The sequence below is a fragment of the Aythya marila genome, assembly GCF_965140915.1.
Source record: "Aythya marila genome assembly, chromosome: 3".
NCBI lineage: Eukaryota > Metazoa > Chordata > Aves > Anseriformes > Anatidae > Aythya > Aythya marila.
The window spans coordinates 3,646,008-3,663,120 of NC_139044.1; the positions used below are offsets into that span (position 1 = coordinate 3,646,008).

Below are 17,113 nucleotides of genomic sequence, written 5' to 3' on the forward strand. Positions count from 1 at the left end.
TTTCTGAGATCCATCTTTCTTAGGATGCTATTCCCATGATTGCAATCCTGATGAACTCAGGAACCGCACCTCTACACCCACACACTTAGAAGAATTGGAATACAACTACATGGTGGAACGCTGCTTGGGTCTTTTCTCCTGCCGACTATCCTACCAGCGCACACTGCTGCAGAGCTTCCCTCTTCAGAGGACCTTTTTTTAATCCCAGCACACGTTTCTGCAGTCAGCTTCTTTAACTTTGCCAGTGACCATCACCAGCTGCTTTTTGCACATGGCTTTAATTTCCTGCACTGACCCTTTTGCCAAGTAGCTATTCCTTCATCGCATAGGAAATCCTCATTCTCTTGCTGAGCCTTTTAAGAAGAGAACAAGGCCAGGGCCCTGACCCTGAGGCAAAACTAGATCTAATGATGGCCAAGCAAATCCGGCTGTGTGCATTTAGGGATGCTCCACTTCTGGGCAGAGCTGGGTAAGGAGGTCAGCATTGTTTCAGCTCTGTAGGAAATGGCAGGGTCACAGATGTGGTCTCACTTGGCATTCAGGTGTCTTCTGCGTATGATTAGGGCTAAATCCAGGAGAGGATTTATGTGTTTCCAAATTAAGTAACACTTAAGTAACACTTGGTTCCCTGATGCCAGGTGTCAGAAGTGAAAATCAGATGCAGAGTTAGGATCTTCTTACTCCCTCTACAGTTACCAGGGTAAGAAAGAGGTCTTTGAATGAGAGCCCAAACAAGCCACATGCAGTCACTGAAGCCAATCTGCCGATAAGAAATGCTGACCTGAGGTTTGCAGCTGAATCTTGGTGGCTTCTTGGTGGGTTTGCAGACCCCACTTGAAGCTTCAGCAAGGCTTGCTTTGCATCTGCAGCTGCACGAGAGCACACAGCTCTGCCCCTGCTGCCTGGCCTCTGTGACACCATTGTCCCCTTGGTTGGCCTCCAAATAGCTCTTCCACACATCTAAGCTTGTCACCCTCTCTCCTCAGCAGCCAAGTCAGTCTCCTGTGGCCCAAGTACAACAAGTGCTGGGGACGTCTGCTCGGCTGACTGTGAGAATCCTGCCTCACTGAGCCCCGCGGGAGTCAGGGGTTATTTCCCAATCCTTCCCATGGCCTGCTGGCTTCTCCTGCTGAGCTTGCTGTCACTGTCTGTCCTCCTCGTTATTGGGGTCTCCCCCTCATCCTCCTGAAAGTCTTCCCACCACACTGCTCCCTGACCCCACTCATCCACGCTGCATTCCTGTCTTCCTCCACTCTCCCACCTCACTACGCAACAAAGCCTCTGCAAAGCCCCATTCTTGATGGTTTCACACCCCACTATTCCTTCATCAGGAAGGAAACGTACCCATTTTTCTCTTCTTTTGCAGTGTTCCACCTCCATTTCTTTCCTTTTTTTTTTTTTTTACTCTGTTGTGTCAAATTCATGGTCTCGATATTCAGCTCTATTCCTCCCTTCTTTTCTGCTTTTACACTGCGCCATGTCCATCCCTCTCTTCAGACCCCATTTCCCCAAACCTTTCTGAGTGAGCAATTTGAATCTAACTGCCTTGGAGACTATTTATTTTAATAGGTATATCCCTTAGTACACTGGATTAATATACCTGCTTATCTCTTCTCCCAGAGATAATTTTTTACCTTGTAAATTAAATGGGGAAAGGAAAGTCAAAAGCCAAAGGAATAGATTCATTTTCCAATTGTCTCAATGGCCCCTGCAAAGGTACATTTCACAGCACATATATAATTGCATAGATGATTAGTGAAACAGCTGGGGCAATGGAAAGTAGTAAGGCTGCTATAATTTGTTGAGGTAGTTTACAAGTATGGCTAAAAATCATGCAGTTGTTGTCCTACAACAGCCTGTCCTGTAAACCAATAAATATTCCTATCAGTCCATTAGCTGCCATGCACTTTTTCTGTTTTCCTTTTTTTTTTTCAGAACAGCAGCAAATACATATTTTCCCTGGCAGGGGCAGAGGATGTCCTCACATTTACAATTTCTTGTTCTTATTGTAGCAAACACAAGAGCCTGCAGGGAAAACTCATTGGCTTCTTGTGCCACTGCCCTTTTTGAGATCAGAGGGCTCGGTGTAAGGCCACTGAGGTCAGGAAGGTCTCCTGAGTCAACTGCCACTGTATAGTCAATGAACAGAGAGAACAACCACTTTGTGTTAAGAAATTTTTATTTGTCCTTTGGATCTGTAATGTAAGCACATAAAATTACAAGTGGAAGAAACATCATGCCACAAAATTGCATAGAATTTTTACAAAAATGTGAATTATGCCTCTGAAACAATCATAGATTGAAGAACCAAAAAAATATGTACAAGTTAACTGAAATATTTCATCCTACTTTGAAAGCAAATCATCAAGGACTAATCAATCACGGACACTATTAATACAATGTACAAGAGCAACACTGATTTCAAAGAAAGGCAAGCAATGATGTCCCTTTAGTTATCTTTCAGTGAATGTTTAGCTAATACATGAGCATTAATTAACATAATTATGAACATGTTAAATCTAAAATGTCTGGCCTTCATTAGAATTTTTAAAATTCTGTTTAAACTGCCAAAAACAAGCTATTTTCAGTAGTGTAAAGATATCTGAAGTGCACGACCTAGTTTAATATAGACAGCTCTATTCTATACAGCATAAAGTCCACGATACAGCATTTCCACACATTCAACACGGAACAAGGCAAATACATAAAAGGCACAAGACTTGCACATCATAAAGACCCTTTTTCATTATCTTACTCTAGTTCAAGTAATATCAATATTAAATGATATCTGTTTCACTGAAATAGTTTGAACAATGCAAGATGTACAGTATTACACACTACCTTACACCTGCAGAAAGTGGCACTGTACAGATATAAAAAAATGTGAGTACAGTAAATGGTCAAATACAAACGTACTGTAAAATGACTACAGCTGATAGTATACTTAATCCAACCAGAAGTTTTTTTTTTCTTTTTTTTTTTTTCTTCTTTTTTTCTTTTTTTAAATATAAATAAAAGGTTAATTGGTATTTCCCCAACTTTCTTTGAAGACTGTGGTGAAGTCCTGGCTCCGCTGAAGTCCATGGGAATGTAGCACTGAAATTCAAAGGAGCTAAGATTTTACCTAAAAGCCTGCACTGTACAATGAATTCTATAATGCAATAGTCTTCAGTTTTATTGTGAAGACTGCTATCAGTTTATTCTTTTAATTATGTAGACAGTATGTCATTTTTACTTTATAAAATGCAGCATTACATCTTGACTCTTCATTTTCCATGAATGATTAAGCTTGATTTCAAAGTGCAAAATAAAGATTTACAGAGGATTCACCTTCTCTAGTATTAAGATGGAAATGAGATTTTTGAATTTTATGCTCATTAATTTCATCATCATCAGTCAGAATAGTTTTAATCCAAAATATGATTTTCAAACAATGTGCAATTTTATTTCTGCTCTAAATTTAAAAAGAAACATCAAAATACTGTTCGTCGTCTATGATTTGAACTTATATATATACACACTTACTTAACTGAAATTTTAAGCTTGATTTGTATTTTATTGCTTAAATTTAAATAAAATAAGTTACTTTAAAGTACTAAAATCCTGAGGGAAAGGAGGTAAAGTAACTTAACTGTTATAATGTATTTAAATGCCTTTCTACCTAATTTACTTCTTTCTCTGTTTGCTTTTGAATACAAAGTAAGGCCCCAATCTTACAAATGTTTGTGAACATTATTACCCCAAATAGTTCCACTGAACCCAGTGGTACGCAGTGTTAGGTTGTCGATGGGAATTTGCAGGATCAAGCCGCTCCATGCAAATCTGTTTTTTGCCGTAATACACCTTTTCGCTACATGGCTGAGGGAAAAGTCTTTAGCGTCACGCGGTGGCTTGGGAACAAATAAGAATCCATCTGTAATGTTTCATAATTCCTACTTCTGTTAATATCAGGTGCCAGAGAATAGCATTTCTTTACCTTTCTAAATATCCTGACTTTCCTGAAGTCTCTCTGTTGTTTGATATAAATTTCTGAAAATGTGCTGTTACTTCTCTCATGCATATCATACAGTACATTAACTTTGATTGTTCTTATATTAAGAAGTCAGTTAAACGGATTAATATACATTTTTAAATAACAGTGATCAGGTTTTTATATTTTGCTTTTAAATTTCAGACCTTAGTAAAACTGAACCTCAGTCTTAAAAATAATGGAAGATTCTGTTAAATTTCAAATACTGTAGTCCTAAACATTTTATAATCCTATCAAATTCAGTAAGCTTAAAATATGATACTTAAAATCAATACTTTTGTGTCTGCAAAATATATATCAAATTTATATTCTAAATCTACTTTGATTTACAACACTAACACCACAAAAAGAATTTCATGATTCAATGACTATTTTATATCAGTATAACCCAGATGTTAGCTTTCATAAAGACTCTCTATTCACGTATCCCTGAAACTTTTCATTTGGCCAACAGACCATGCTGACTTCAAACAGAAACATGCCATGTGTGTATATAGACAGATGTGTGTGCACATATATATATATATATACAAACATATATGCACCCACACAGTGTAACAAACACAGACATACACAGACACTGACAATCTCCAGGCAAATTTCTTCTCTTTGTTTCTCTCTCGTCTCCACAGTTCCAAGAATTTTCAGCAGCAAATATATTTCTTTCCACATGATAAACATAATATCAAGACAGCAAGCCACCAGTGCTTGCAAAGCTAAAAAGGATTAAATGTTTCAGTGCAAATGTAAAATGATGGTACAGTTGTCAAGGTGCAGTTATAAAGTAGGAAACAAATACAATTAAGTACTGTTATAACATTCTCTAGGATCTGTATTAGTTTGGAGCACTTTGCACTGGCACTTCAAAAGGAAATCTGCACACATTTGTCTCTGTTCAATACACTGGTCTTCATTAAACATTCTCAACAGTGAACATGGCCAGAAAATTACCCATTGAATATTGGCCAAAAAAAAAAAAAGAGAGAGAGAGAGAGAGAGGATGATTAACATATTAATTTTTCCATTACAACTGCACTAAGCTTTAGCATAATAATAAGATGAAGAATGAGAATGAAGACCTTTGCACAATACTTTATAAAACGTTCCTTTTGGGAAATGTGCACTTGAATGCAGATTCCTCCTGCCTTCCGAAGCACTTCAGTGGCAGCTCACTTTGGGAAAGCAGAGCCAGGCAGCTGGGGAGTGGTGCGCCCTGGTGCACTGATTGTTGCTTGGGCAGTTAAAAAGTAGTATCAAACACTTTTTCTGAATTATCTTCCTCCAATTCCTCTTCACTTTGCAGAGGTTTATGATTTGATTTTCCACTGTCAGATGCCAGGGAAGAGGGGGCAGAACTGTGGTCTCCATCTTCACTGATTTTCCCTTTCATGGCTTCCTGTACAAACTCCAGAATTTCCAAAGGCAGTCTTTTGAATTTGTCTTGATATTCCTGATCAAGTTCCATCTGCAACTGCAACAAAACAAACAAGCTGTCTTCAGTTGTATCTAATGTGACTTACCTTAGATACGGTTGGGGAAAGTACCACATGAGGGGCGGGGAGGGAAATTAATAACTCATTTCTGCATGATTCAAAAATATATTAATTTATTCTCCATATTAGCACCACAATTATAATATGCCCATTAATAACCATGCAGTCATTGCAAAGCTGAAGGAAAGTGCAGCCCTTTGTGCATAAGACTGGTTTTGGGTATCATGCTTAGCTACCCAAATCCTTAAAATACTCATGGTTTAACTGTATTGGTGCCCACAGTCCCACCGGCTTTCACAACTCCTTATTCAGGTATAGTAAGGATCATGGATAAGCCTTTGAAAGATCATGGCCTTAATTAAGCTTCAGGTAGCAAATCACACATTAATCACACCACAAACATTGCTCAGAGAACAATATAATAACTTGTGCCAAATTTCTTGGGTTGGAGAAACCATTAGGAAAAACTCAGTTGTCAAAGAGAGTCAGAGAGGGAGGGAAAAAAGTTAAATTACATTTTTTAGGGCTAGATCATGGAAAGTTACATTATCTGATTAATGCAGTATGTGTCTTGGACATTACTAGGGAAAAAGTGTCATATCATCAACAGGATGCAAAAAGCATGCAGAAAGAAATCTGGCTATCAGTCTTCAGGAAGCTGTGGGCCCTTTCCCAGTATTTACTCGATTAGCCTTTGTTTTTAGTGCCCATATAAGGATCTGCATGATCCATTCTTTAAAAAGCGTTAATGCGAATGGAAGTTTCAACTGAAGACAAAGCCAATTTTTTCTTCATGACCAATCTGAACATGGCAGGAAGCAAAAGGGGTGAGTTTCAAAGCCAAATCCTGCTAGCGTGCTGTCCGTCCATCCATCCACCCATCCACCCACCTTAAAAAGAGGGAGTCAGATTCTGCTAACTGTAGCTGCAGCAGTTTTGCAATAGTTTCTTAGACAACTGTATTTTGAGCTGTATTTTTTTCAGGAATGTATAAAGATGCTAGGAATTCTGATTCTTCAGCTCTATGCTTAAGTCTAGTCAATCTAGTTTCAAGTATTCACCCCACCGCGATGGATCTCAGCAGGTAATACACATTTTTACTCCAACATTAGGACCTACGCTACTCTTACCATCCATCTCCTGCCCACAGCATGTGACTTTACCACAACACCTCCCTCTGAGCCCTTCCAATCCCATTCCCTGTGCTTCTGTCCTGGTTTTCATCCTGCATCTCTGACTTTTTTTTTTTTTTTTTTGTGAGGCCTCTTCTCCTTTCTCCTGATGTGCAAATCAATGTCCTTAGCTCACCTGGTCTAGATCTGCATTAGATAAATTTTGCAGCTTTTTTTCCTCAGTATCTAAGATTTAGCCTTTTCCTTTTGTTTTCTTCTTCTAAAGCTCATTCCCTGCCTTGTTTCTGGCAATCTTCCTGCTGTTCCAGCCTCCATTTCCCACCTTGGCGTCACACTGTGATGAACACCAACAAGTCTGGTTGCATTAAATACACCATGCTGCTAAAATACACATTTGTATCAGAAGTTACTCAATCACTACCATAGCACCCTTCTTTCACGTGGTACTCTTCTTTTGAACTCTTGTTTTTTTGGCTTTACGTCTAGATATTTTGAAGGGATATTCCTTTTGTCTCTGTTGTGATAACTCTTCCAACAGTAATGTGTTAGAGAGAGAGAAACCATGCTTACAGCATGGTTTGCAGGAAAAAAAAAAAAAAAAAAAAAAAAAAAACACACAAACAAACCGTGCTGATCGTCCCTCATTGCCTAGCACAACCCATGGGAACAGTGTCCAAGCACTCCCTCCCCCTCCAGGCATCACCTAGAGGAAGCTCCTGTAGGGACAGGCAGCCCTGCACATGATTTTTTTTTTTTTTTTTTTTTTTAATCTAAGAGTGAAGGGAAAGGCTCTAGAGCACTGGAAGACGAGGCTTTATGTAAGGACATTAAATTCTTTGCACAGGAACATCTGAGCCAGAGGTGGGGATGAAGGGCTGCTCCACCCCCTCGTTGTATATGGAGGAACTGAGCTTGTACATTTGGGGCACTTCTGATATAGAAAGAGGCATGTAAAATCAAAAGTCAGAGAAAATCTCCTGTCTCTTAACTTCCTTCAGAACCTTGATTTGCTTAATTAGGTTCAAGAGCAATAGAAATAATTGAAATCCCTCAGAAACAGAACCTTTTCTGAGCCCAGTGCAAACATAAGCATGTTGTTATAAAGCAGTTGAGCCTAATATTCACCTCCTAAGTGCCTCCAGTGGATAATCCCCGTTAAGTCGAGTGTTTAATAGAAATGACATGAATCTGGAGCTACCTCTCTCTCTTCAGTGTCTCCAGAGACAGTCTATATAGATATCTAATCATGAAAAGGTTGAAGTTAGTTGAGAAGGAACAGACAGTAGACAAGGAGGGTTGATTAAAACTGTAACCGTGTGTAAAAATTAGTGTTGTTTTTTTTTTTTTTTTTTTTTAATTTCAAAGGCAGCATCAGTCTTTCCCTCTGCTCAGCTTCAAATAAGCACCTCAGAGCCCATTCCTTGACTCCCAAGCTATCACACAGGACTCAGCTGCAAACAAGAGCAGAACGGGTGAGGCTGGGCACACCACAGCCAACCCACTGCCAGACCCAACAGCTCACTGAGGTCTTTTTCAGTGAGTCTGGAGGTTGCAAACCTGCAGCAGACTCACAATGCTTTAGACGTGTGTTTCGCCTCAAACCACCAGCCCCTAACAACACTGGCAAACAGCTGTGGGTCAGGGTTAAAGAAACAAGTTGCTTGCACTGTTTTTTCAGTCTCAGCGTCCTTTTATCAGACAACAATAATAATATTTTGTGGCCCTACAGGGAGATGATGGTTCATGCACGAATGGGAGGTTGTCCTCCCATTAGCAGCAGTAGTCATGTACATCTTTTATTCACCTTTCTGACTCTGTGACAAAGTGCCACGTCAGGTACCATTATGAAACACCAGCTGAAATGGGCTGGTGTTGCCTAGAAGTACACGTAGCCTTTTGCTGCTGGCCACCCAGCTGCTTAAAGCGTCCCTGTAATCCTGTCCTGCTGCGCACTGAAGACTCTTGGACTGATAACGCACAAACTGAATAGGTGGCAAAGGGCAGGTGGGCGTGTGGGTGTGTGTATAAAAAGCGCTCTGTACAACCAGCACCCCACCAGCCTCTGGTCCAGTGTGCTCTTACTGGTCAGTTTGCTGTCTACTTGGGTTGCTTCCCAGTGCAAGTCCACCTATCTGCATTTCTCTGCTCTGTAGCTACTAAGCAAGGTGATGTACAGCTGTTTTTAGGATTTTAGTGCCTGACAAGGAGGGGAAAATGAGACTAATGATTAGATGGGCAGATCGTTATCTAGAGCACTATTCCATTAACGCAAAACAACCTTCTTCCTTGTGTTAGCTCACTACTTGCCCTCTTACTGATCCTCTGGCCTCTCTTTAAACCCCAACAAAAAAAGCCTGTACTGATCAATGTAACCTGTGATCAATCTTGCGGAGGTTGGAAACATTATTTCTTGTTCAGGTAAATCTCATTCCCATGTATTTCATTTACAGGCAATTACCTAATACTTTAAAATTTGGAGCTGTCATTACATGCTTGCAGTGGAGTCCTTGGGGATATGAGATGGATACACTCTTGAAGGCTGAGGCCATAAGCTTTAACTCTTGCATGTACATTTCTATCTACCTACCCTTTTTTTCTTACCAAATGGTGCTAGTTAAAAAAAGAAAAAACAATCAGATGATGCTTACACCAACTTTACAAAATGGTTATGTATCAGTTTTGTTACCCTCAAATTACAGATGAAAGCAGAGAGATTAAACTTAGGCAGGGATAAAGCTCATGATGTGCCACCCTCAGCTGCATCTGGCTAGAAAGGGGCTCTTCTCCAGTCTATATGACTGCTTATCAAACTGTGCGCCCGTCATGACAGGCCTGAAACTGTCCGTGGACAAAGGGACACCAAGTTGTCCTTCCCAGAACTTGTATAGTTTGTGATTATATGCACCACTGCTCCAGATCACAGTAGGTGTGCTGAGGCTTTGATTATGACCGTCCTTCCTCTGTTACCTGTATCCCACAAGGGTTCCCTCAGGCAGCCTGGACCAGAGGGTCCCTTTGACTTCAGCCAAGCATTGGGTAGCACGGGTGGCCAACGGGCCTGGGCTCATGCGGCCTCTGTGCCTCAGAGTAACAAAATCTGCAGCCTTTGAGCCTCAGCTCCAACCAAGGCAGCAGCTAGCCACATGGACGGCAAATGCGTGGGGCTTTACATGACTAAGCCTGTGCTTCAGTGAGCAGAGCTCCTGGCGGCCAGCCAGCTGCCCAGCTGATCGGCTCGCATTCCCTTTCATTTCAAAGGGCTCTTTGGCATCCTTGGCTACAACTGCTTTCCAAAAAGGGTCATCATTCAGAGAAAGGCCTCGGCAACACTTCCTTGGAATGTGGGAGGTGAAAGTGAACATGGCCATTCCGCTTAAAGCAAGGAAAATGCACTCAGGGAAGGAAACAGATGGTATTATGAAAGCTCTTTATAGCACTTATACCTAGCTATTATTATGAAGCATACCAAAATAACAGCATTAAAATAGTGACCATAGGATTAAAAACAGTAACTTTGATCAATAAAGAATTACAGAAGCAGAAATTGTGGTTTCAGAGTATCCCAATCAATCCCCTCTACACTTCTGAATACTTGCAACGTGATCTAATGAACTTCTGTTTCTACCAAGAACAAAAATAAAATGATAACATGAAAAATGCAACATGCTGCCAACGCAAGTCACCAGGAGTGCTGAAGTTCACATGGAGTGTTTTGGTTAAAAGAACTTGGAAAATTAGAAAATAAATATATTGAACCCCTTAATCTTTAATTACTCCACATTTAGGGTACTTGATACTATCTTGCCATTAATTTTAAGCTTAGAATACCGAGCTCCTCTTTTCTCACTACCTGAAATAGATCTCATCCCTTATCCCTGCTTATGAATCTTTTTTTTTTTTTTTTTTCCATTTCAAAATTTTTTTTAAGATATCTGTGGAAAAGCAAACAAGCTGGAATAATTAGGTATAAGAATCTAATAACAAGCTACCAAGAAGTTTCAGGTGTGGAGGAAAGTTAAGAAAACCTTTGCAGTAGCTAAACCCAAGGGAAGCAGTTATCTGCACAAGCACAAATATTTCTGGTTTTGGGCAACTGGATCTAGGATTGCGGCTGTCAGGAGCAAAGACCTTACTTTGTGCAGTAAATAAAACCAGTGGACTAAAATTTGACCCCAGCTGTCTCCAGTGAGCATGTGTGTGGTCATGGAGACCCAAAGAGTTCCCAATCCTCTTGTAATTGGAGCATCTATACAAGAATCAAACACACAACAAATTTGGGAACGCATCTGTGGGCTGATGCAGTTGCCAGGGTCATGTGAAAGTCTGTTACATCCTCCCCACAGCCAGCCTCGATGGCTTGAAGACAACAGACCGACACACAGCTGGCTGACAGGCAGCACCACTTCCATCTGACCTCCGACCTCTACCTTGGCAGCCTAAGGGAAATTGTGTCCAACCTCTCAGCCTCCTGTCACAGCAGGAAGTTTGAATACTTTGAAGTTGTTAACATGAGCATTGCTGCTCCTTCCCACTGCACCTCAAAAGGAGCATTTCAGAAGTTAGTAAACACAGTGATTTCCAGACTATTTTTCCTTCTCTTCCTTCCCTGTACAGCTTGGTAGATTGCATGCTTGGTCTGTGCAGCAGAGTGACCACATAGTATCATTCCCCTGATATAAGATCCCATCCCTGAGGCAGTTATCTAACGTAAAACCAACCCACTATCACACAAGGACTGAGATTCATCCCGATGACACATTTTTAAAAAATATATTTTCAACTCAAAATAATGGGAAGGTGACTACTTGAAAAGCATCTAAAGAACTAATCTTAAAAATGTTTTGAGAAAGTTATATCTAAAATACAACTGGTTAAACATTTTGGTGGAAAAAAATAATCCACCAAATGTAATTTTGTTGAATCAAAAACATTCATGAAGGCCATATTTGTTTTGATGAAGTTCTTCCAATGACAAATATTTAGTATGACTCAAAATAAACTTTTCTTAGTCTCAGATTTTCCATACTGCTTGCAATTTTTCTGTAAGGCCAATTTTCTGAGTTTTTTACTCCTTTTAGCCTTTCTTTTTAATCTAACTTATTTTGCATTATTCATAAATATTTTCTTACCCTGTTCATGCTCTTTCTAGCTGTGCGTGATGAAGGAATTATGAATGAAAAATAATCAACATTACCTGACTTAACAATTAAGGTAAAATGCGCGCTGAGGACTAAACAGTTCAGTATCTCCAACAATGTCTGACCTTCCCAAAGGAAACCCTTTATTCTAAAGCTTTTGAAAATATTTTAAAGTTTTTGAATTCTGAATCCAAACATGAAAAAATTGTAATTTGCATTATTTCCCCTTGAGGTTGAGGATATCAAAATGTCAGAACAAATGACTTTTTTGGTACATGGTTACTATATTTGTTTACCAGTTGCACTTTGATATTGATACTGATTTGTATCCATAATTTAATTTCTGTGGCACCACCAACATGCAGTATAAGATTTAGTGGCACAGAAATGCTACTTGTTCTTTTTCTTTTTTTTTTTTCTTTTTTTTTTTTCTTTTAATAATAAGCTCAACTGCATTAATTTCTTCTATTCAATTTCATCAGGATACATTCTGACAAGAATTAATAACCAGTCTCTACATGATTCGTTACAAAAGGGTGACTGCAACCTCTACAGGACATTTCTGTTTAGCAAAGCTCCCATTTTCCTTTTCACATATCATTGGAACTAACTATTTATTTTGTTAACACCGGTGACACTGATGTCTTCACTGGTCAGTGAAAGCATACTGCAACAGAAATACTGGTCTGAGATTGCAGGCCCTTTCTCACTCCTCCCCCATTTTTCTAAATCTGCTAAAGCTCCAAATATTGTTTTTCTTCCTGCAAATGTTTGACCCATATGCCTAAAGATAATTTTGAATAGAGGATTTGGGGCTTTTAAGACTGCATCAGACAACAAATATGCATAATGTCAGTGACCTCAATTTAGCTTCCAAAATAGCGCATACAGGACTCCTGGATTAAGGGTACAGAGAGCAAGCAAGCTGCTGTTCTGCAGCTTTTCATTTTCCAAGCTTACTTAATTAGAAAGCCATTCTGGAGGGATACAGCATTAAAAGACATATGAGTAGCAAGAATTGTTAAAAGCAGATGGAGGCTCAATAACAGGGAGAGTGAAATTGAGGAACAGAGCTCAGGGATCAAGTGATTTATAGGCAGCAATTTTTGTTTAATTGGAAACAGGAGGAGTTTCTTATTAAGAACCATGTTACTCCTTCCACTAAGCAGATTTCTGCTGGAAGGACAAAGGAGTAACCACTGCTTACTTGTCCTGGTGCCTCTTGCGGCCTCAGTCTCTCCGTGGGGCTCAGCATGCCATGGGGCCTGTGGAAAATGGTGACTTGAGGTGAGGCTGATGGGTCTGGGGAGACCCAGGACTCCTCTACAGGCATTTCCCCAAAGTGATATACGTATATCTGCCATGTAGAAGAATGGCCCAAAGAAAGCAGTTGGAAAATGCAGTTTCTTGGGAAGCCAGAGCTGGGAATGCAGAGTTAACATTGCTACATGTGCAGAGCTCATTAGAGAGCAACGGAGACTTGAAGAAAAGTATTTTCTCTTTCTCCCAGCAACTGTAAGCAAGTGCATAAAGGAACATACCACTGTGTTAACATTTGGGCTTAAATCAAGGATGATATAGCTACATTAAAAGAAAGCTGTTAGGTAGCTGAGGCCTTATCTCAAAAGATGCTGGTGCATGGTATCTTTAAAGAAAACCTAAAGGCACTCAGTAACAGAGACAGCACGGACACACGCATTGCACTAGGTAAATGACAGCTGGTGTGGTCTTTACACTGAGTGGAAAGCTCCCATTAATGATTCCTGTCCTCAGACAAGGACATCTCAGTTTTGCTGCACTCCTACCACTGCCTCTACAAATAATGGTTACCTTTCAGACCACGACAGATACAAGAGACACCAACTTCATGACTTTCTGTCTGTTAGCCCCACCTCAAACCCTTTTTCTTTCACATAAAACTCCCCTAATCCTTCATACAAGGTCTAAGACACCACGCTAATTTTATCCTGCATGATCTTAGTGCTACTTTGGACTGAGATCAGGGGCCGTTGCTCAGGGGTAGCTGTATTTTCAACTGACCCACCCCTGGTTTCCCTTGTCAGCAGGTTTCACCGTCCAGATACTCTACTTTAGAAATTGCCCCAACAGATGCTTGAAAAAATCAATATAGCACCTGAAGCCCTTTATAAGCCAAAGAATCTAGAAACTGTATATTGTGCTATCTTCCCTTCTTCATACGCTCCCTGTTTGACATCCCGACTGCTATCTTCCATGTTTCAGCTTCGTGTCTCTTCTTATTAAAGCAAAGGTGATTTGCTGCGTTTTCCCCAATGTACAAGTCCCCATACAAATGAGTCCTTTAATATCTGCTGTCTCAAGGCATTAGACTGTAACCTTAGGGCCTTCATCAATCTGCGTCTCCACCTTTATTAACTGCATCTTCAATTAAACCAATGGGACTGCGAAGAAACCTGGGACCTAGGCTCCTAGGTTTTAACACTCTCATAAAGAAACTCCTATCTTCTTTCTGTATACTAAAGCTACATCTATTCCAAGAGTTAATTAAAAAGTAAATGTTTGAGCGATGAGTCTATCGGTGCCCAGATTATGTATGTATTATATATACATACGCCTGCAGTGTACTGCTGATGAAAACCTTTGAGTTAGAGAAGTTCCTTGCAGCAAAAGCCTACAATGGTGACTTTTTCCTACTGGCAGTTATATTATTGTTAGTAATCACAGATCTCTTGCATTTTCTTTAAAGAGAGAGCTTGTACTGAATTCTGTAGGAGGATTTTATTCACAGTAACTTTGTTTCCTATTTCTTCAGCAGGGCAGCAATTTATTCTCATGCAAAGTCCTCCTCCGTGCCTTGTAAGCTGTATATTTGGAATCATTCTTCTTTTTGATGAGTATTTGGTGTAATTGTTTCTTTTTGTGGATAAAATGCTTTCTTAAGCTGTCAAGTGGTGGTTTTTTTTTTTTTTTTTGACTGTATAAATATGTGACCTATGCATCTGTTGATGCATATCAATAAAGATAATTTGAGCTGGTACGAATGGAAAAAAATCCCTTCTTCATGAATATGTATAATATTTACAGGCTAGATTCTGCTCTTTTTCATTATCACCAGAGAAAGTTAACTTCAGTGTAAGCAGAAGAGAATCTGCGCTGTTTCAATGCAATAAATTCAGAGAAATTCCACTGAAGTCTCATCTATCAACAGATACTGCCCTTAGTTTACTGGGATGGATCCAGGATAAATAACTTTAGTGACATAGCTCAAATGGAGCTTCTTAATTGGTCTTTTCATAAAAAATGCTGTCCGTATTTTGGGTACTGTCTTCAAAACAAACAAGCAAGAAAAACATCAGTGCTTCCATTACCTACTACTGATGGTGGTTTTTTCATTTCCATGTTGCACCCTGTAAACAGGCAGCTGACTGTCCAATAGCACAAGCCTTGAAAGAGTAAGCAGTATTGCAACTCTCTGCTCAAGAGGCCATAACAGTCCCTTGGAAACTCCTTTTAAATGACATCTGGAGGTTATAACAGCAACAATATAGTCCAGAAATACTTCAAATCCCGGGTGGACTAGAGGACACGAGGCTCTCAGAGCTGTGCAGCACCAGAGCAGCTGAGTAGGGTGTCTCCTGGGGGTCCTGGAATCCATGGGGCCACTTATATAATGTGTTTTGCCTAAAAGTGGTGCTGTTCTGCAGAGTGCAAGGTTCTGGCTATTTTTGAAAGAGGAGAGAGACAGGACAAGAAAGCTTCAGGTGCTTAAGGCCTCCTGTGCAAGGGCTCAGGAGCTGATGAAGTACAGACCTGAAAAAACTGGTGAAACCCACACCACATCTTCTGGATCCTTGCCTAAACTGAACTCTGAATACAGTTTAACAAAGCGCTTTTCAGTCTCTCATATCCACCTTTCTAACAGATAATTATAGCGTAGCCTGTGTCTGACTCTTGGCAGGACATCTCTAGCAATCCCATCAGTATTGCAGAAAATTCCCTCTGAGCAGAGAGATTGCTTCTCAAACACAACAATGAAATGAAAAGGAAATAAATAATTTATTTCTCTGTCTCTCTAGAGGCATCCCTGTGCTACTCAGTGGAAAAGGAAGAGAGACATCCTATGATTAAGTCTGGCACCTCCTTTCGCTGCGACAGTCTGCACTGCCCTCCTACTTAGCCCAAGGTCTCAAGCCTGTTTAGAGTAGTAAAAGCTCTGAACACACACTGAGGTCTGTGCATCTTAAGATAGCGTGCTTCTTCAGGTATATGCTCCGTATAATTTCCATGTCACTGATTATTGTCAGGGAGCTGCAAGGAGTTTTAGAAGCAAGCCGTCATTAGTTCAAAAAATAATCATGCTGATAAAACCTTATAACTCGCACTGGCTATACCTCTTCATATTAGAAAGTCTCTGCAGGATGGAACCTTGCTGAAAAGTGTGCTCGGAAAATTTCTGAGCAGTCAGTCCCTCTGTTAATATCCTGTTAAAATGAATGTTTTTAGACTAGAAAGCAAGCACTCTCTGAATAAAGATCAAAGCCTTAGAAGTTTCTTCCAAAATCTTTTCAAGTAGTTGCAGCTCTGTAATCCTTTGTGACAATGAAGGCTATTCCAAAATATTTCCCGCTCACTAGCAACATGAATTTAGCTTCCTCTTTACTATTAGCAGAGACACGCATCTCCCCAAACGATGAACCAATTTAGCAACCAACCTATTATGATGCTCTAACATAACCTAATGAAAGAAATCTATTTAGGATCTAACTCAGAGGTATCAGACACACACAGATGTATGCAGGTAACTGTGCATATGGTAGTAACATTAGGCAAACTCTGACAAATATTTCTACTGTTTATTGCAATGTCTCAAGTCCAGCAATGCTCTTCACTTCCTTTGGAATTAGGCAGTGGGGCAACTGCCATGCTGCCAAATAAATCCAGATATCATTTCTGATCATTAGCCCTACCTCTGACCGCTGTCTTTCTTCAAATAAGGTTGTGGAAAGACAAGAAAAATGTAACATTACAAGCTAAGACTTTCCTTTGAGAGAGTAGTGTGCAACTTTTGTTTCAGCGAAGTAGCCTGTTCTGCTCTAACACCCACATATCCCTAAACTTACCAATAAAAGGAAAATTTCATTTGACATGCGAAGGACTTTTTAAAAAGAGAATTACCTGTATCATACTTTGCCATTTCAGAAGTTTGACAGTGTATATTATCTTTCCCAGAAGACAATTAGAGGTTAAGTGGATGAATGACTGGATGATAAGCATATTCTTTTCTAGCTATCTACATGTGTGTCTTAACCTGTTTGGTAAATATTTTTTAAATAAATTAGA

The 17,113-nt window shown here is 39.9% G+C and overlaps 1 protein-coding gene across 2 annotated transcripts in view; it reads right to left on the minus strand.

Annotated features, from left to right (window-relative positions):
• Positions 1-2,167: 2,167 nt before the first annotated feature.
• Positions 2,168-17,113, minus strand: part of PLCB1 (phospholipase C beta 1) — a 373,718-nt gene continuing 358,772 nt past the window's right edge. The window contains exon 32 of one of the 2 annotated variants that reach the window (XM_082757582.1): positions 2,168-5,501. In XM_082757582.1, coding sequence (XP_082613708.1) covers positions 5,271-5,501 — 231 coding nt within the window. In that variant the 3' untranslated portion in view covers positions 2,168-5,270. The remainder of the gene's footprint in view (positions 5,502-17,113) is intronic. The other variant, XM_082757583.1, reaches the window with a different exon arrangement.